The following is a 21,006-nucleotide window of genomic DNA, read 5'->3' as shown; positions in this document are numbered from 1 at the left end:
GTCCTCGTAGTAAAGATTTTAAATCAAAATGCATTTCTTCTCTCGAATGCGCTGTCAAATCTCTAAGGCCGACAATATATTTTGCTTTTTCATTATTACTTATAAAACCAAATGAGTTTATTAAAATTTTGATGATTTTTATTAAGATTTTTCTTAAGAAATTTATGATGAATTCTTCGCGTAGACAGACACTTTTTTCCGTGAAATTGATTAGTGTCTGTTTATGTTTGCATGCTTTTTAGTCGTGAAGATTATCATAAAACTATTACATGTAGAACATTTTAAGATGACATTGGTTTCTAATATTTAATACAATATAATGAATGAATGTATTTGCGTTAAGACGAATTTCGTATACGCTTCATATTCAGCAATTTATTGATTTTTAAAAAGGAATCCTAAGCAAACGTTAATGAAATTTCTTTCACAGACTTAAACTTCGTTTGACAGGTAGCAAGTATTATATAGGCAGGCATAAAATGTTGTTTATATCCATGTAAGGGGGAAATAACTAAACAAAGTATTTGTTCCAGCCTTGCTACAGATGGAAGAAAATAATGAAAATACGCAAAAAAAAAAAAAAAAAAATTGTTAAATATTTATGGGGAGAACAGCTGAGATGAAACGAATTTAGGCATCGGAGATAATAACGTCACTTCTCATATAAGACGGCAAACAAGCGTTTATATGAACACGAAATGATGCCGGTGATGATGTCAATATTTTGTTCAGCGGCTACTGTTGCAACAACCACTAAGTATGTGCTATCAGTAGTACAATTTTTTTGGCTAAAGAGCAACTTATTTCAGTTTGAATTTAATTTGAGAACATTAAAGACGTGAATGTTAAAAACCATCGCGCTGTTGTTTACGAGCGGGCCAAAAACAAAAAAAATAAGAAATCAAAAGAAAATATTTAAATATTAAAATAACACGCACCGCATGGAATGGAATAAATTTTAAAACAAAAAAAATAATATATATAAATTTTTTTTTTTTTTTGCTTAAAAATAATTTAAAGAAATTAAATAAGAATGATTATTATGTGGTAAAGTGAGAAAAAAAGTGTTAAAAAAAACCTTGAAATTTATGTATGTATGACAAGTGCACTTATAAGCTTTAATGTTAAAAAAGAAAAGCAATTTTTTTTTTGTTTGCACAAATTCTCTTAAAAATAAAATAAAAAATTTATTCATTTCGAGAAGAAACGAAATATGTCTCAGTGTACAACGCCGCCACTTTCGCGTCAAAGTAATCGTCCGCCACGGATTAATATAAAAAATTTGCACAGTAACAATGGCTCAGCTATGGGTTCGATGCCGGCTACAGCTCAAACAATGCCCGAACAACTTTATTGGCCTCAGTATGCAAATCCTTTCGCTGCCGGTAACTTTATGGCTAAAGGTTTTGAAGGTTTCGTTGACTTTACCAAATCGGGCATGAGTTTTGGCGAGAAATTCACTTACAGTCTCTACGAGAAATTCAGTAAATGGTCAAAAAGTTGGTTTACCCATATGTTCCTAATAACGGTTGTCACTCTGTACAGTGTCGGTGGTGCTATTTTGTTCGGTACAATAGAAGGTAAGTTAATTAAAGCTTGGCAAAAAGTTAACTTTTCCTGCAACTGCAAGATAGGACTGAATTGGTCTATAACTATGTATGCATGTGTGTGGTTTAACATGGCGCTTATGCTTATGCTTATTTCGAAAGGGTATATAAGTAAAAGATTAAGGTCGTAATATTCCTGTCCTTCAGCTATGGATATGAATTTATTGCGATTGTATTTCTCAAATCTGTTCCTCTGGTAAGAGACTCGAGACTCTAATAAATATTTTCTAATAAATATATTGTTTCCAAAAATATTACTACTATAATATATGGTATCGCATATTATAAAAAATATTGCGTTCCCACTTACAAGACGACGACATATATGAACATCACTTACTTTTCCCTTACTCGTCCGTCATTCTTTTTGGCCACCTTTGTTACTGCACGCCCTGACTTTCTTTTAATTTCTCTCGGATTACTCTCACTTTCTAATTTGATTTTTACACATTTTGATTTTGTATCTTTACATAGGACAAAAAGAGCAACGGACAGTCACATAAGGCTGCGGTGACCAAAATTTCGCATTAAAGTTCACGAGTTTTGATTTTCATGTTCACAATCGAAGCAAAAACTTTTTTTATATCCATAGTTACAACAATTTCAATGGAATTTTGGTATACTCCCATATCCTCGTTTGGCCGACGAGCGCTTTTGAAAATGGAATGGGTTGTACCACTTTTACAATAACAAAACTCCACGACAAAAATCGGTAAACGTAACGCTTTGCCATATGAAGGATATATGATTTGACATATTAATTTGCGGTAGTAACTTTGAAGCATATGGGTCTGTTGTTGGGTTCTAAACCATATAATAGGGTTCGCCGTTGAATCAAAACATAGAAAATTACTCAGACAGTTGTTCTGAGTGGATTGCTATAATAAAAGGTCGATAAATCTCAAACTCTTCTGGGAGTTGCATATGCCCGGATAGACTTAATATGCCTGCAGCACCCTTACCGCATATAAGTGATGTAAGGTCGAAGAGGAATACATGTATATAAAATATATTTTTGTATATATTCACCGGAAACTACTTTTGATGAGCAAGCTAGAACATGTTGTTGGCACATGCCTTGTTGAAAAAATTTTTCAAATAAATTTTAACTGGATACACAAGAGCAAATTTTGTTTATTTTTATCGAAAATGTCATGTTCTTAAGACCAATTTTTTTCAGGACGATATCGAATCGAAATTAAACAGCAATGCTTTTAATTCTTTTAACACTTTCCACAAGAGCCACAAATTTCTTGTGATGCCATGTGACCCGCGGACACATACTACAAATTTGTTTCTTTTGTTACGAATTGGTTTGGTAGACGCGTAATGACTAAGTGATAATCTGAGCATCACACGCAAAGGAATGGCCGGGAAGTAGGTCGACAATTATTGGATAAAAAAACTATATATGTAAGGCCTAAAGTTGAGTATTTTCATTTGACTGGAGTTTCATAATGGAAGCGCAAAGAGTTATCTGCGGAATATATTAAATTTGTGCTAATGTTTGCAATACCCAGAAGAACACGCGATAGACTCTGCTTTTATTGTACCGATCAATTCAGAATCACTTTCTCTATTGAATTAAGCTTGTCTGTCCGACTGCCTGTCTTGCTTTCTAGAGTTCTACTTATGGGTCGCAATTTTTGATATATTTTGAGGAAACTTGTTACTCTGAAGTATTTTGACCCAGGGACGAAAATTATAGAAAATAGTTCGGATCGGACCACTTTCTAGACCCCTTCATATATAACTTGATGTTATGAAAAGTCGTTATACGAATAACTGCAGAGTGATGGGGAGCATTTAATGATGAACGGTGGCCTACTATAGTGTTTTTCTTTGTTCCTGATCAGTGCCCGTTGGAAGTCAATTCTATCAAAGTGAGCTTGAAAAAAGCGCGCATACGATATTCGGGAGTAAAAGTCAGATTATGCAAATCGACAGCTAATTAATTTGAAGTTAAGGGAGCTACCGTTAATCTTTGGATCGAAGAAAGTAAAACCACTTGATTCTTACGCACACAATTCCCGTTCGACGTGTGTAAATCCAATAAGGGTTCAATTAATATCATGCAATGTCGGATATTAAATATTATACCATTGAATATTATATAAAAGGTCTGTTAGGACCAGTTACCTACTGTACCTACTATATGTACTTTGTAGTTCATAAACCGTATTTGAAAGTGTTTAGGGGTTTGCTTGCAATGTGCACCTATTCGTAGCCAAGTCAAGTCCAATTTGAAACTTGGCGGAATGGGGCGCAACTGAGAAGGTACCTGCCCGGCGATTACATGGATTAGATGACCAGACGTCGCTTTTTGCAACAAAATAATGTAACGAAATATTAGGAAAATTTTCTTTAGAGTTGAAAGCGCGTCCTGGAAGTAAAGAATAGACAGATATAGCACCCTTTAGCCCACATCAAATATCAGCTATTTATTCTGATGGTTTGCATTTCAAAAATTCTAATTGGAGGCGATACATGAACTGTTTTATGGACGAGTTTATGTGCGCTTTCATGAACAGACTACAAATCACGCACTTACGAATACATGTAAGTTTTACGAGTCATCCCATGCGTTCTTTTTGCTCGCATCTTATAAATGAAACGTTAAGATTTATATATACATGTCGTCTTATTGTGGTTTACAAAAAAAAAAGGAAGATTTCTTCTTTTTTTTTTTTTTTTTTTTTTGGTTACACGCCGTCGAGCCAAAAGCCAATTTTCCAATTAAAAAGTAGAAAATAAGAAAACGCATAAATAACGCGACCAAAGCAGAAACAACACCAACGCAACTCTTGAAATTTATAAAATTGAAGATATTTCTAGTGAATATATACTACGCAGAGATGCAATTATTGCTGTAATCACTTTATCAATTCTTGACGCTATTCATGATTTATATTAATTGGAGAATTCTCTTAGACAATAATTATATTTTCAAACAAAATTTATAAACAAATATATTTATTTTTAATAATAATAATTTAAACGTAAAGATATCGATCTATTTTGGTATCATGCGGGAAATACTGATCCCGTTAGTCAGCTTCAGAATGTGGGAAGAATTCCGATAAAAGAGTTAATAATTTCAAAAAAAGAAGAAAATTTTTATGAAATTTATTCGAACACACTTGCAATGATATAAACTAATGAATAATCGAAGTTAGGTTAGAATTTTACAAAAGAAAGATGAAAATGAAGAAGAAGAAGAGACTACTACTGTTAATAGTGAAAAAAGGAAAACTATTTATAAATCTTCATTTCTGTCTTTCTTTAGTTTTAGGCTAAGTTATCTAAATCTCTTAGCTTGAAGGGAGTGTTAAGGTGATGGAACCTTAACATTACTGTACATGAAAGACCATTTAGAATCATTATACTTATCCTGGTAAGCGAGCATTTGCATAGCTTGGGAAAGTATTCAAGTCAACATAACCACTAAATGATGGAGTAAAAAGGGTAATTTTCAGACGGCAGCCTGGTCCATTAACTATCGGTGATGGGATCACCGAGTACTGAAAACAAAGTTCGGTGATGTGTTCCGTTATTTAAAGCTTTGTGTATTCTTAACTGCCACAGGACCCTGATCTGATTCAACCACATGACGTAAGATAAAATGATTGAGTTTATTAGATCGTCTCTAGACGAGATTTTAAAAACACAAGACCCTGATCTGATTCAACCACGTGACGTAAGATAAAATGATGGAGCTTATTAGATAGTCTCTAGACGATATTTCAATGCGAATAATCCCGCAATGTTTTCTCCCTACTAAAAAGCAAATTTGTAAAATTTCAAGGTCAGCCAGCAGATAGTGATCAAAAATTGAAATTTCATTTCATTTGTTGTATGTACATACACAACCACTCACAACAAACTCTTGTTTAATATACAAATTGAAGTGCATGTTTTAAGGGCGGATTCTTCCATCTTCCTTCTTCCAAAACCATGGCTTCGATCACCAATTTAAGAGTGCGTGCGCAGATTTTCAGCTTTCCACCTCATTGAGATGGACTAAGTGAATTCTGTTTCTTACGCTGATCAAGAACATACATCACATACAACACAATCATCCATCTGCACATTGCAAACATGGACACAATTGCTGTGTACAACGATATGTGTGCAACTAATTCGGTCAAAAGTGTTTAGCTAATGTTAGCCATAACTGCTTCATCTTCCATTAAATTGTTACAAAGTTTTAGAAATTAAAATATGTTTTTAAAATATGTATATAAACGTTTCACTCGTTTTCTGGACATGAATTTCAAAAATAATCAGGATATGCTTTTATGATTAATTGTGCCCAACTAGTGCTCACGATACAAACGAAAATCTTCGTAGGTTATATAAAGCAATTCTTTTTTTTCCGTAATAAGCCTTTATTGGAAAGGATCGAAATGTGGAATGAAGCTCTAAGGCAGGAGAGTTGTTTGCACTGTTTTGCATTGTAACTGAAATTGAAAGGTGTGTGCAAAAGTCCAGCATGATTAGTTTCGAGTCAGTGCTCGGGATATGCAATATATATGTCGTTCTAAAGCAAAAGCGAACTTAACAAAAAAGTTTAAGAACTTTACATATTTTAGAACCAGATTTTCCATTAACTTCCACAACCTGCTTAAACGATGCATCGCAGGTCAAGCAATTACCATAAACGAATTCAATCTGAATCTGATTTCATCTTTTTTTTCCTCATTTCAGGAGCATTGCTTTATAATTATTATAACTTATTAGAAAACTTTTATCCCTAAGACAATTTGTTATTGTTTCAGGTAAACAATCAAAGCAAGAAACCATAGAAGCTCATACGGCACAGAAGGAGTTCTTTAAAGCGATGAAAGCCTTATCACAAGACCATGAACTACGTCAGGTATTATCATAGAAAGATGGACACAGGGACATAAAAGCTACTAAATTAACGATTACTTATAGTATAGTACAGCGGAATTTAATGGCAAACTGGTCTTTACATTGCGTGAACATCAAACAGCAATCGAATCGTTGCTAAGTAATAATAAAACTCTCGAGCAATTGGAAAAGGAGAAGGATCCTTGGTCATTTTGGAATGCCATGTTTTATTGCGGTACAATTTACACAACGATCGGTAAGTGAAAGAAAAAAATAAAAAATCGAAAAAGTAATAAACATTCGGTTGATAAAATATTCGAGTTCATAAGAATTTTCTATAAATAAATGCATCGGAATAAAGCGCAGCGTTGAGTGTCACTCTTTAGTCAAAATATTATTAAAAATAATTTTTTAAATATATATTTGTACTATTCTTGTCACTCTAATTAAAATTTAAAACAAAAAAAACTCATTTTTTATGATTATTTTCTTGACACATATGTAAAATAAAAAAAAATAAAAAAGAAGAAAATTAAGAAAAAGAGAAAATGAAATCTTACAGGTATTTAGTATTTTCTCGTAAGAAAGAAATGCAAAATTTTTCGACATTTTTACTTTTAAATAAGTAAAGGCAAATAATTATGAATACATTGTATATGAGTAAATACAAATACAATCACAATCACGATGAATCTGAGCAATAAGGAATTGCGGGCATATTAAGTATTAACCTTAATATTAATCAAAAAAGATGTTACACTCACTTATTGTCGAATTGAAAGTGTTTGATAATTGCAATGAAATCTTGTAATGTGTTCACAAAACTCTTATGCTGCACGAACATAGCGTAAGAAGCGTACAAACGCCATGCATAGGCGTATGCGTCCGGTAACTTACCACCCATGAAGAAATGGCCCAGATCGTCTTAAAGCGTTCGATGACATCTTCGTTGTATGCAAGCTTAGCATACCATATCCCAAAATTCACTTGCTTAACACAGTGTAGAATAAAACTGAAAGAGCAAATAACATTAGGAAAAGATTCTTGAACGACCAGAAACATAACTTTTTTTTTGGCTTAGCAAATGTTTTGAATCTTCCAGAATGTGCGAAGAAAGGCATTATTTAAACAAATTTTTGGTTTGCAAGTTCGAGTTTTCCTTCAAATCCCTCAAAAAAATCAACCTAAGTAGCATTAGTTCAGCTGGGAAGTTGCCGCCTAATGTATTACCTATGGATTTCTGACCGCTTTAGGGCAATAACAGATATATGGAGGTTTTCCAAGGATACATGAGCAAATTTATTTGACTCTTATATAATGCAATTATTTAACTTTGTTAAAAATGCTTACACATGTAACGAGGTTAACTAACAGACGTAATCATAATAAAAAAGTAATGACAATTATAATAGTGATAACAACGACAATAGTAATAACAATAATTGAGAGATTGGCTTGATCAAGAAAAACAGATGTAAGAGAAATATCAGATATTAGAATACTTAAATCCGCCTGAGTGCCCAAGCAGGCAAGTGTCTTCACTAGCAATTCAATGGTTCAAATCTCAAGTGTGGTAGAGTTTCTAATAAACTCGAAAGTCTTAGATGCTAGTGCTTTAAGATTTTAATCCTAGAATTTTTTCTTTGGCTAAATTTATTATAATAATAGTAATAGTAATAGTAATACTTGCAAAGCAGCGGATAACGGCGTAAGTAACTACTACGTGTGACTACTATTGTTACTTTAGCACTCTTAGAAGAGTCTTTCCCAGTACGGCTTGCCAAAAGGACTTACTGCGCATTTAATGATCATAGGCTTCAAGGAAATGAAATGGTACGGGCAACAATTGTTAACGCAATTGACACAGTTACAATTTCCAAAATCAATTGTTGCCAAAACAATTCTATATCTATGTGATTACACTTATGAGCCAAGCACCCTTTGATCAAAAAATTTGCCTTGATATGGCAAATTTTTCTAGGAAAAAGCTGAGAAGCTGAATGAAAGGTAAACTATATGCTCACCTATCCGACGATAGTTGGAAAATGGTAATCGTTACGGCAAATAGGCAGAATATTCGTGAATAAAGTTTAGAAAGGAGAGAGAGTTTACCTACGTATCTTTATAATTATACAGTGTCTTTTTGAAGTTAATAAACAATTGAGTGCAATAATGCAATAATAATGATAATGACAATAATTCGAATAATAATAATCGTAAAATGTTTTGCTTTCTCAAATAGATTAGACTCTGCCAAAAATGGTATTCACACTCATAAGAACTCGCAGAATTCAAACCAATTCCCTCCCTTGGTAAGAAAACTCAATAACTCTTCGCTCAGTTGCTGTGGCGAGAAAGGTTGTAAGAAGTTATGGCATTTCCCTTTTGGCTAAATATTTAATCTAATGTCAGACACGCCTCTTTCACTCCTTACAATTGCCGAATTTCTCTGATGAGAAATCTATGCACAAGTTACTTGATCATCATTAGTTACATCATACTGCCAGGCTGGCACCGATTTCTATCGCGACTTGAGTATACCACAACCATATGATGCATGAGTTCTTAGAACACTGCCTTAATCAATGTGATGGTCACCGGAAGCAATTGTTATGGTATGGTCGAATCTGTATTTATCTGATATTTATATTCGAATGGTCTCTGCCAATAGTGCATTTTACGGAGGACGAAACACGATTAAATTCTGAATATTTTCTATCTCTCTGCAGAAGAAATTCTATATATTCATCCACCTTCTTATGTCCTGGGTGCTTGGTAATCCTTTAATGGTCATCAGAGATAGTTTTTTAATGAGTAGAATGCATTACTCAAGTTCAAATTATTGGCGATAACAGTAGTCGTCAGACTATTGTAATGATTTATCTATTGCAGCCACTACTCAGCTACTTTTTTATTAGTATGACAGTGTATTCTACTTGTTAATTATAAAACATTGTTATGTTTTTGTTTTTATACCAACCATAGTCGTTTTGTTTTTTTCCATGGTGTATGTAACACCCAAAAAGGCCCTATAAAGTATATATATTCTTGATAAGTGTGAATTTTTGAGCTGATTTAGCCATGTCTGTCGGTTTGTATATCACTTTCATTTTTTTGAGATTTAATGGTTACTTATCATAAGGCAAACAAGACCAAATATTTAAAACTATTTTGTACATTCCTTAAATGAATTATCTGCCTAAAAATGGGTTCATTTTAAAATGAATATGGTAGAAACATGGCGACCTAATGGAACAATTTATTCTTAATAATACCAGCGATATGGGTATCAAATAAAAGAACTTGAAGATTAGAACGCGAAAAACATACTGGTGGGTATGCGAGATTCGGCCCCCGCTGAATATAATTTTCTTACTGAAAATTGCATTTGAATAAATAAATATGTCCGAAAAATCATACCACAAGGACAATACGAATTTTAACGAGCATACGAATTTTAACGAGCAATACAAGAGATTTAAAAATGTTCACCATCAAGTTGGAAATGAAAGCCTAGGCCCAAGTGGCTTGATTGTGTAAACTATTGGAGCCAGTCGATTAAACACTTACAAGATTTATTAGCGATGGTCCTCCATACACGATGTAAAACATAAAATCGTTAAAAATTTCGAGTGTGTAAATTTCCACCAAATAAGTCGCGTAGCCAATGCATTTTAACATCTCAACCCTTGACGTGAGAATGCCTCTTGAGCACCTTTATATAACCTTTCAAAATTTTTATTGATTTTGGTCGAAATAATTTCGAAATTCATAGAAAACGAAAAGAAGGCCTTCAGGGCCTTCACGTTAATTAACATAAGTTTATCTTATCATGTCAGAAAATATAAATGAGATTAAAAAAGAATGCAAAATGCAACTAAAGTAAGGAAAACAAGCGCAGACTTATATCGCGGTATATAAGATGCAGTAACAACAACAAATAAGCTGAAGACAATCAATTTGCAGATATTCGCTGTTTATTAATTAATCTCCACAAACATAACTTACGACTGATTACGACCATCTTACGTTAAAAAATTTGACGGGTTGCGAATTTTGATATACTTAATAAATGGAATACACTTTTCGAAGGTCCATTAAAATTTTCTCAATACGGAGGATAGTCTTTGAACGAATTATTCAGATGTCCCAAAAGAGTAGAAATCAGAAGCATGTTTAAAAAACCAAATTAAGTTAATATATTTAAACTTTTTATTGAACATTGAAATGAAAATTTGAATATTTCTTATTCATCATTAATCGCGAACCTCTCGTTTAACAAGTAATTTATTTTTAATGCAGCAGCATGCAAAACCAAATAATTTGCTGTGTAATAAACTGAAAAATTGTAAATATATTTGCAGTCTGGCTGTCTTAGTTGTATAGACAGCCATGCCTGAACTTCCATTCCAAACACAATCATTTGATATTTTATGGAATTTTTCAATCACTCAAACGAAGGCTTTGTAGAAATTCCGCTCAGGTTTACATAGTCGTCCATGTAAAAGGTTAATTTTTCAAAAGAGATATCTATTTCACAACTAAAGATGAAGAATTCTAGTTCAATTCAGGCATGCTTGTCAGTCCGTCCATCCGCAAACCAAGACATCTTTTGCTTGCGAAAGACGAATTTTCTGAAAAATTGCGATCAAGCAGTAAATCCCCAAGGCATCCCAATCATTCCTTTCAATATATAACCAAGTAACTATCAATGATAACTTGTATCGATATTTTGATCCAGAAATTGAAAGAAATAGCAATCAGTCAAGGAGTCAACTAATTTTACAAAAAAAGATGCTTGCATTGATTTTGATCATTTTTTCACTTGAGAAATACATTTACTGAGAAAAATTTGTATAATATATTTTTAATCACAATGTTTTCAACAAATTTTTGCCGCCTTTCTGGCAACGTGGCATTACGGTGTATTGGTTTGACAACGATCCCATCATCCACCCATTGTCGCATTTCTTTAGCATTTCGAAACCGCGTGCCATGTGAACCATGCTGCATTGATCTAACCAAGCGGTAGTTAACAGGCGCCATGTCAGGTCGATGCATTTGGGTTCAGCAAAGCTTCCCATTCGCGCTGCAATACTGTATCGTTGACATCTCTTGCAACTCTCATCACCGAGCGTTGTCTCAAGAGTAATATTTCGAAATAGCGCAGCTTTTAAAAAATGAACGTAAGATTATGCTCACAGTCCTCATGGTAACTTAACATGGAGTTGTCAAACTGAGAGAAAGAGTTGTTGTTGTGACCGTGAATTCTAAATACAATAAATTTTAAAGATAAGAAAACTTTCGTACTCCCTTCTAGATGCTGAGGTAAGCGCTTCGTAAGCGACATTCTGTACAGTAATTAAGCCAGAAATAAGTGCACTTCAGTGCGAATTTTCATAACTTTGAGGATTTAAACAAAAGGTATACTGAAAAGATGACATAAAGTATGATATAAAGTATCGTTAGTTCTCTTGTTATGTGCATTGCATCTACAAGGAGCACTGAAGAAGTAATATTTCAAATTCATCCATGTCAGGTATTGGTGAGGATTGCTTTCATTCTTTGTACATTTGTACTTTTTTTTACAGTCAACTTTCCGCGAATATCATTCAATTGTTTATTTTACAACAGAAATATTTTCACCTCGCTTTTCAAATCTAAACATTTCCATTTTGCAAATTCGATTTCCTTCCTCTTACCGATTTTATTGGTTCATCGAATTTTCTTCTAAATATAAATTAAAATACACCACTTACTTGTATATCTGTTATTTATATATGACTTTATTAAAATTTCAAACAAAAAAAATAAACAAATAACAAAAAACAACAAACAAATCAAAGATGAAGCTTGTTGATGTAAGTTCATCCATCTGAGAAAAAGGGAGGGGGTATAGAGAGAGAAAGAGATAGGGTGGAGGAGGGAAGGAAATAGAATCAATGCTGTTTAAAATGCGTAAATATTTTCTAACACAAACTATACACACACGACGGAAGCGGGCTTTCAGTAGCCAACATCTCAAGGCAATTTAACGTTTGAAGATAGTTCGAGCAATGATTCTTCTATTGCAAACTTTAAAAAGTGGCCAAGTCACAGTTCTACATTCAACACGGGTCTTCTCTTTTCTTTCTGATCCAATAGTTGTTTAGCGTTTTATCTGCAAACTTGGACTCTGAACCCAACTTAATTGCACACCGGCCAAATATTCGAGTTCTATATCAAGAATGAATGGCGGTATTTACTATTCTCCTGACCATAAATATCCAGTCATTCAAAAATTTTTTTTCTCTATACTGCTACACTAGATGTGCATATATATCGTCACGGGCATCGTCACATAATTGACAAAAAATGTCGTTGCTAAAACTATGAGTGTTGTTCTAACCGTCAACAATATTTTCAGGAATGAAACATGGCTTTATCATTTGGATCCTATTTCTAAGCATTGCAACTGCAGATCGCCGAATGAAGTGAGTTTTGTTATTCTACTGTAAAGCAACTGAAAACAAAATTCAAAATCTTCTATAACGATTATGGCATTGGTTTTTTGAAATGTAAAGGGAATGTTTCTACTATGCTGGCATCAAACAATTTCATTTTCTCGACGCGATTCTCGATTGTTTATATAACCATTAATAACAGCTACCGCTACTTAAAATTACATTGGTTAACTAAGTCTGCCTTCAATATCTGAACATGCACGACTGTGTTTTTGTTACAACATATGGTAGCCGTAATTTCGCTATTGATGGAATCGACCTCCGGCACGTTTGAATACGAATCTGATGGAAGCTAAATTTGGCTTCTGTAGAGATTCGCAATAACCCAAGTCTCTCCTTGGTAGTGGTGTTCACAACTGGACAGATTTACCATGGCACTTAGCACAATGAAGAGAAAAATTCTACGGGCTGATAGGCTTGAAGAAACCCCTTCTAGAACAGAGTTACCCTTATTGCTTTCCATAGTTGTAGTTCCCTGTACACTCTTTAATGGCCGCACGAAGAATGACCACATATCTACAGATTCGATGTTTCAGACAACTGTAATACAATCAAAAGTTCAAGGAGCCCATCGTTATTTAGTATATTACCATAGGCGTAAAAAGTTTTTATTTTGTTTTTATTTTCATTCTTAATTTAATATTTTGGCTTTCAACAACATATTTTGATATTTTCTCTCAAGTGATCATGTTTGTCCGTCATGCCAATTATATTTCGACACCATTCGCCATATAGAGTATATTAAGTTTAAGGAGATGCATGTAATACTCAATAGAATGTAAGTTACGACTAAGCTGTACGGTTAGATTTAAGTTATAGATTAAGTATATCAACGTACAATCGTTTTCCGAATCGATTTGAGCTTATCTGTCCGTCTGATATCTGTCTAAGTGTTTTTATGTTTAACCAACGAATCCCAGTTTTTAAGACATATTAATGAAATTTTCTACACTGAAGGATTTCGGCCCAATAACGCACTATATTGAAAATAGTTTGGATAGAACCATTTTTTAATTAACTGAACTTGGATTCCAAAACCTTCTCGGCAAAAAACATCAAGTAACCGTATTCCCGCATACTGAATTGATGTGACAAGTATGGATCAGAGGCGTCAGTTCCTTTAAACTCATTTTACATAACAATTGCTAAATTGCAAACTTAGTCTATAAATTCTTGATTTCTCTGGTCCCCGCCCCTTATAAGAGTTCTCAGACAGAGTATGCCCTTGCATTTAAGTTTTGGTAATTTATGACGAAAGCAAATGAAAAAAGGTTTTATGCGTACTGACGTAGGGCATTTAAATTTCGACCTTGCCTGGCTGTAACGTTTTTCTTAATTTTTTTTATTTAGTTATATGGGATTTGTCTCTTAACATAAATCGCAACAAGGGCTCGCTGCAATGTAGAGCTAAGTAAAAAGGTTGAGAAGATCGAAAGTCGACCGAAAAATAGGCATATGTGATCCAAAACAACCAGAAGACTTGTTGCCATATAAATGCTGGCATTGTCGTTTATGTGAGAAGAAGTCCCAAAAATGGTCTCATCGCAACCAAATTTTCACAAATTCACATGTAGCGCCAAAATGCTATTTGTCACCGATTCATGTCGCGAAATGTTAAGAATCGTCAAAGTGATGCAATCCAATCCATTTTTAATACTATTTGTCTTTTGGCGATGGAGTTGTAGGAAATTTCACCAAAATATCTCAAAATGTGCGTGGTTTGGGTTAAATGTATATATATTTGAATAGGCTTCAGATATAGGGAAGTACAGACAAGCATCCGAAAATGATTTTAACTGCAGTATCAGGTTCATCTCAAATCCTTCAACTCCTTAACACTTTATAAGTACTAAAGTATATACACATATATATATATTACAAATGAAAGGTATCCGAAAGTTCATTTAACGCCTTTCTTGCATTTGTGGCGTATATTTTTCGTCTAAGCAAACATGCTATAAGTTCTTTTCAATATTGCTTTCATAAAAACGTGTCAAACGGCCAAAAACACGAAAATTTAACAAAATTTTATCTCTCAGAGAATTTCCATATAATTACGAGAAGATCACAGAAAAAAAAGATTTGAAAATATTTTCAATATCTTAGCAAAATGAGAAGCAGCGGCGAATGTTTAGTGTATTTTCAGACAGCGCAACTATCCGAACCGCATCATTTAAATATGTGCATACGCTATCAACTGATCAGCATATTATTATTAGATGTTTTTTTTATTTATTTTTAAATATTTAATTTTTATTTAAAAGGATGTTTACGACAAGCGTACAAACAAGCATATAATGTGAAATGTGACGAAAATTAAAAAGCAAAGGTAAAAAGTGCCATCAGGAAGCACTTGTGATATAATCTTTAGTTTCATTTACATTAAATTATGACTAAAATTAGGTTTATTTTAAAAATAGATTTCCGAAAGTATGTTTAAATTATTTAAAAAGTGAAAACAAAGAGCGATTTGTTGTTGTGTTAAAAATAAACGAAAGCGAAAAGTGAAGCAAGAAGCAAAATAGATAAGTTGTTTTAAAAGTGATTCATTCGAGCGAATAATTGAAACAAGGAATAAACGATAAAGTCACAAAAGTGATAGGAAAAATAAACCATAGCCAGGAGAAGTATGGATCCTTTAGATTACTCAGACGCGATCAATATACGAAGAAGACGCCGGATAGGCCGATCAGTGCGTGAGAAAACACCTGAGCCTAGCTTCCGCAAACGCTCCTCAGGAGATGACAGCAGTCTACTAGATCTCGACGCTACTCCGGAGGATATTAATGCAGCTCAAGTTATAAGCATGCAAATACGGCCGCCTCGTCCACTTTCCGCTCACGAAAGTAAAATATTACGACGTCGAGATAAAACGTTTGCAACAGCGGCAGCACGTTCTCTTTCACAACCGCGCGAAGCAGAAAAACTATCAGATCCAGAAGCGCATGAGATAATACGCATTGTTAAACGTAGCCGATCTATGCCACGCAAAAAAGCAGACGGTGAGTCAAGCGAAGGTGAAATGCTGTCTAGAGAGCGGACCCTATCGCCACCATCTAAACAGTTGCAATCGCAACAGCAACTATATCAGTCAGAAGAAGATGACAACCTAACAAGGTTGCGACAGAATATGGCAAGATTCGAAGAAGAACGCAAGCGTTTTGAAGTGGAAAAGAGGCTTTTCGAATTTGAGAAGAGAGAAAAGAAACTACGACACCGACCAATGTTTGACAGTGACGAAAGAAGAAGACTTTTGCAAAATTATCGTCTCCTTAACGATCGGCTCAAGTTGCCACAAAATGAAAACGAGAAAATGCTTTTGATGCACGATTCAAAATCAGAACGAGCTGGAATATCTGACACCCCTATTAAAACTCTTCAAAGTAGACGGCAAAGACGTAGTTTATATGATGAGTCTTCTACACAGTTCTCTTCGTCCGATGCCGAAACTTCCGAAGAGAACAAATTACAACAACTAGCCAAGCAATTAAGCCCCGTCAGAAGGCATAACAGTGCTTTGGCCAAATCGCATACACGTGGTCCTCCTCCTCCCCAGCCACCGAGTAGACGATCTTTAAGTCGCAATAACTCTTTATCCCCTCCTAAGCCACGCAGCCTTTCTAGAACTTCTGAACAAATAACGGAGATAAGAAGAAAATCTTCAGAAAGAGCAAATAATAATTACCCACTGAGCACGGATTTAGAATCTGAAAAGGAGCCTTATTCGAGACCTCTACCACCTCCCAGAAGACGTGATTCTTTAACCTCAAACGATTCTGTAACCAAACCCACACGAAAAACAAAGCAATGTTTAGAGAAGAACGATCAAATAGATGGACAGCCACAAATTGATGAGACTCTTCACACGCAAAGTATGAAGGAAAAAACCTCCTTTTACCAAAGAATAGTAGAATTTTTCAAGAAATCACAAACCAAAGAAGAGAAAATAGATGCAGAACCGCTGCCATCAGTGCCCCCAAACCAAGATAATCGAAATTATCCAAGTAAAGCATTCTTGAAAGCAGAATTCTTACGCTATCATAACGAATGGCAAAAAATGAAGGCCGCCTATCCCGAAGAATTGAAGGAACTCAAAAAATTGCGCAACAGATGTTTAGGACATGCTGTCTTTTTAGCCTTAATGATCGGTTTCGGAGGTCTTATGTTTCGTTACACCGAGGGCTCAGCTGAAAACATTTACAAATGCGAAGTACGTAAAGTCAAAAGAGATTTTATCGATGCTCTCTGGACGCACAGCCACTATATGAGGTGAGGCAAACAAAAGTTGTACAATTTATAGCAAACGATTTTCATTTCTCTCGAATTTTAGAGAAGAAGATTGGAAAAGTTTAGCTCGACAGAAACTGAGGAAATTTGAAGAAGAATTGCATCATATAGGTGAACTTGGTATACGATATTTTCCTGGGCAAAAATCGTGGAATTTCGTTAATTGCATTTTATACTGTTGGACAGTAATCACGACTATAGGTGGGCCTATCATAATTCAAATGAACTCGAATATCTTTATATTATTACTTACTCATTAAGAAAATTTTATCCGTCAAACATTTATTGATTCATTTTCTATCCCTTTTTTTTTAGGTTACGGCCACATAACACCGAAAACTACTTTAGGACAATCGTTGACTATTATTTATGCCATAATTGGTATACCGATGTTTTTAATACTCTTAGCGGACTTTGGAAAGCTTTTTACAAGAGGCTTCAAGTTCGTTTGGGGATTTGTACGTCGCCTATATTACACAGGTACATGTCGAAAGATCCGTAAGCAACAACAAGTGCGCGACGCCATGACTGGATTCTCAGCGGTATACAATCTGGCTGTAAGAAGGCCTAGCCATTTCTTCGGCATGAGAGGAGGTGGCAACGACGTCGAATCGCAAGCATCGGAAGCTGGCAAATCCCATCCCGAAACACCCTCTTCACCCTATCCCGATACGATTATTGTTGACGACGAATTCAATCTGCCCATATCACTAGCGTCCCTTTTGTTAATTTCCTATATCCTTTTGGGAGCCTTCGTGTACACATTATGGGAAGATTGGACCTATTTCGAGGCTTTTTATTTTGTTTTCGTATCTATGTCCACAATTGGTTTCGGCGACTTTGTACCGAATCATCCGATATTTATGATGTGTAGTATAATATATTTAGTGTTCGGTTTGGCTTTAACTTCTATGTTCATTAACGTGGTACAAATCAAATTGAGTGATACTTTTAAACAGGCCAGTGCTAAAATAGGCGTCACCATTGGTCTAGGATTAGCCAGTGAAGCAGGCGATAATGGTTCTCACGTAAAAACTCCTTCCGATGTAGCTTCGGTGCATGGCTTACGTTTAAATAAAATTGCCGAAGCTGATAATGAAAATAAAACCACACCATCGCCGCCTGAAATGCAATCAATTCTGCGATCGTCGAGGCCCAATTCGCCGGACAACAATGAGAATGAAGATAATAGCGATCCTGATGCGCCGCCTCCACTATTGCCGCGTCGACAGGTAGCCATCGAGCAACCGCCACAGATAGAAAAAAAGAAAAAAAAATATTTCTTCAAATAGATATCGTTCATATCATTCAAAGGCTTCAAAACTCGCGCTCATACTTTTTCGCTCATCTTTATTTCTCAGATGGAACTTCTTAATAAAAAATCCCAAAATTTAAGCAATTATTTAAAATAATAATAACTTTTGCCTAAACGTGAACTAGTTTTAAGATATAAAGACCAAAATTTATTGAATTTATTATTAAAATTTATTACATAATTTCAATGCAATACTATATGATAATATAATATATTATTTAATAGTTACTTTATGATAAAGCTTAGCTGCGAACTTTAAAATAAAAAAAGAAATGCATTTTTCCATGCGAAAAATTATTTAATGGTTTACTTGTTTGCAGGCTTCTACTCTACATTTGTAGCCCTTAAAAAAAAAAAAAACAATTAAGAACATTATAGTCAGGCAAGGTCGCCCTTTCAGTAGCCTACACTGATTCTCCTAGTCCAATTATATGCTAGTTTTGGTAATAATACATCAAAAATTGCTCATTAACTTCCCCAAAATGCTTTGCCTGAAAACCCGTATATTGAATACGTCACATGCCGTGATCCAAATTTGGGAAACTCAATTTACTTCTCAAAAATTTTCTTATTTTTCAATTCCTCTCATAAAAAACTAGAAATTATACTTTCTATCCACGAAAGGGCTGCCTTCTCAAGATATCCCTTATATATGTTAGGGTTCAAAAAAGAGACCTATGTGGTCCAAATTCCCTACCGTTCATTTTTTTAGTTAATTTAGTTTGCTAAATAAAATATTAAAACTTGAACCTTTTTTCTTATGGGCTTCCTATTTCTGGGAATTCTTATATGGAATGTGGTTCACGAAACCCATGTGGACCCATCTGGATCAAGTTTGGTCTACTTAATTTTAATGTCAAATTACTGTCACCAGCAAATTTTCATCGTAAAATATTAACAATTAGGCCTCTTGCCATATGCGGTGGTATCCAAATAATAGACCTACATGGTCCAAATTCGAAAGGGTTGGTTTCTTTTTCAATTTACTCTTATAAATCAATTTGAACCATGAAATATTGAAAATTATACTTTCTTACTAGATAAAGACGGCGTGTTCGTAGAAAGGATTATATGAGGGGAGATTCAGAAAATTGCGACAGCCGAACCAAATTTTTCATACCAATTTAGAATAACGAAATATTATTACAGAGCAATCTTAATCGAAAAGTTTGAAAAATTGTAATTTTTTTCCATACAACGACTTTTCAAAAAAAGGCGTTACATGTGGAGTAGTCGAAATAGTGGAGTGATCCGAATCATGAAAATATCTAAAAAATTTCGACCCGCAGATTGATCACAAATTTACATGGACAGACATCAGACCGACAGACGGACAGATAAGATTAGATCGGTACAATAAAAACTTCATCTATCTTAAAATCTTTTAAGTGTTACGTACGTAGCCTATACCACAAGTGGTGTAGAGTATAATAAGTAAAAAAATTATATTCGGCTGGGGTTGAATCTCGCATACCCACCACCATTAAAATATTTAGGGCGCCATGCTTTTAGTAATGGTTGTAAAAAAGTGAATGGAATTAAATTTATCTTCCATCTTTTAGTTCACTAGAAGATTTTATTAAGTAAAAATTAATGGACCACGTCATGACATCCACTATAATTAAGTTAGAATATACTTAGCTTATCGCATTCTACTCTGCAAGTGCTTTTATTTGATACCCATACCGGCGGTGTTGTGATGGAAAAATTAGTCCAGCACGTCAAGACGTACGCGACATTTCATCTGGAACTAACGCACTTAGCTTTTCGCGTTCTGCTTTTTTAAGTTTTTTCATTTGATACCCATATTGATGGTATTGTTAGGAAAAAATAAATCGACCATATCGTGGCGTCCACCACATTAATTTTAGATCTCAAAAAAATGAAAGAAAATGTGTAATTCTTTTACACCACGCACGCACACAGACGCACAGATGGCCGCCCATAGCTTAATCGATCCAGAATGTCAAGCTGGCCATGAGTTTATATACTTTGTGGGGCCTCTGAAGTTTTCTTTTGTGTGTTGCGTGCCTTACGACAAAATGACTATGCCTTAATCCTTGAGTTTAAAGGTTGTACCCACGGTTGAAACCTTTTACTTTTGCATTTTTAGTAATCATCACCTCAAATCAATGAGATATGCTTGACATTGCTTTCACAATCATTGACCAGAGAGACTTGAACATAGAGCTTTAAGGAGCCCTTTATTTGCGCTGTGAATTTTAGATAGTTCTGTTAGACTTTTGTAGCTGTTTTTGTATTAGCTGTGGACTGCATTAGATTGTTTCAGAGCAGCACAAAGTGACGGTAGTGTGCCATGCGACATACGAACACTTGCGGCCATACATGGGATCGCTTAGAAAATCGAACAACCGTTTTAAAATACTTTATTGGTAGACAACTCTCTTTTATTTTCGTTAAAGAGTTCCCGTGAAGCCGC

General features: G+C 34.5%; 1 protein-coding gene across 3 annotated transcripts; it reads left to right on the top strand.

Annotated features, from left to right (window-relative positions):
• The first annotated feature begins 1,128 nt into the window (after positions 1-1,128).
• LOC119636139 (potassium channel subfamily K member 4) lies at positions 1,129-18,715 on the top strand. 3 transcript variants are annotated; one of them, XM_038031320.1, is made up of 4 exons: positions 1,129-1,580; positions 6,386-6,483; positions 6,546-6,717; positions 17,567-18,715. In XM_038031320.1, the coding sequence occupies exons 1-4, from the start codon at positions 1,214-1,216 to the stop codon at positions 18,541-18,543; spliced, it is 1,614 nt and encodes a 537-aa protein (XP_037887248.1). In that variant the 5' UTR covers positions 1,129-1,213; the 3' UTR covers positions 18,544-18,715. The 3 variants fall into 3 exon arrangements, with proteins under 3 accessions (XP_037887248.1, XP_037887247.1, XP_037887246.1); XM_038031319.1 differs by lacking the exons at positions 1,129-1,580; positions 6,386-6,483; positions 6,546-6,717 and adding exons at positions 15,102-15,293; positions 15,385-17,233; positions 17,295-17,452 and having other exon boundaries at positions 17,567-18,707; XM_038031318.1 differs by lacking the exons at positions 1,129-1,580; positions 6,386-6,483; positions 6,546-6,717 and adding exons at positions 15,102-17,233; positions 17,295-17,452 and having other exon boundaries at positions 17,567-18,707.
• Positions 18,716-21,006: the final 2,291 nt, after the last annotated feature.

This window comes from Glossina fuscipes, unplaced genomic scaffold (genome assembly GCF_014805625.2).
Source record: "Glossina fuscipes isolate IAEA_lab_2018 unplaced genomic scaffold, Yale_Gfus_2 28, whole genome shotgun sequence".
NCBI lineage: Eukaryota > Metazoa > Arthropoda > Insecta > Diptera > Glossinidae > Glossina > Glossina fuscipes.
Note: the sequence above shows the minus strand (reverse complement) of the source record. Positions and strands in the feature narration are given on the sequence as shown.

Excerpts from the sequence above, each read along its gene's own strand:
- LOC119636139 (XM_038031319.1), top strand. The coding sequence starts at position 15,594 with ATGGATCCTTTAGATTACTCAGACGCGATCAATATACGAAGAAGACGC. Across the intron at positions 17,234-17,294 it reads ACGCACAGCCACTATATGAG|AGAAGAAGATTGGAAAAGTT; the intron begins GTGAGGCAAACA and ends CTCGAATTTTAG. Across the intron at positions 17,453-17,566 it reads GACAGTAATCACGACTATAG|GTTACGGCCACATAACACCG; the intron begins GTGGGCCTATCA and ends CTTTTTTTTTAG.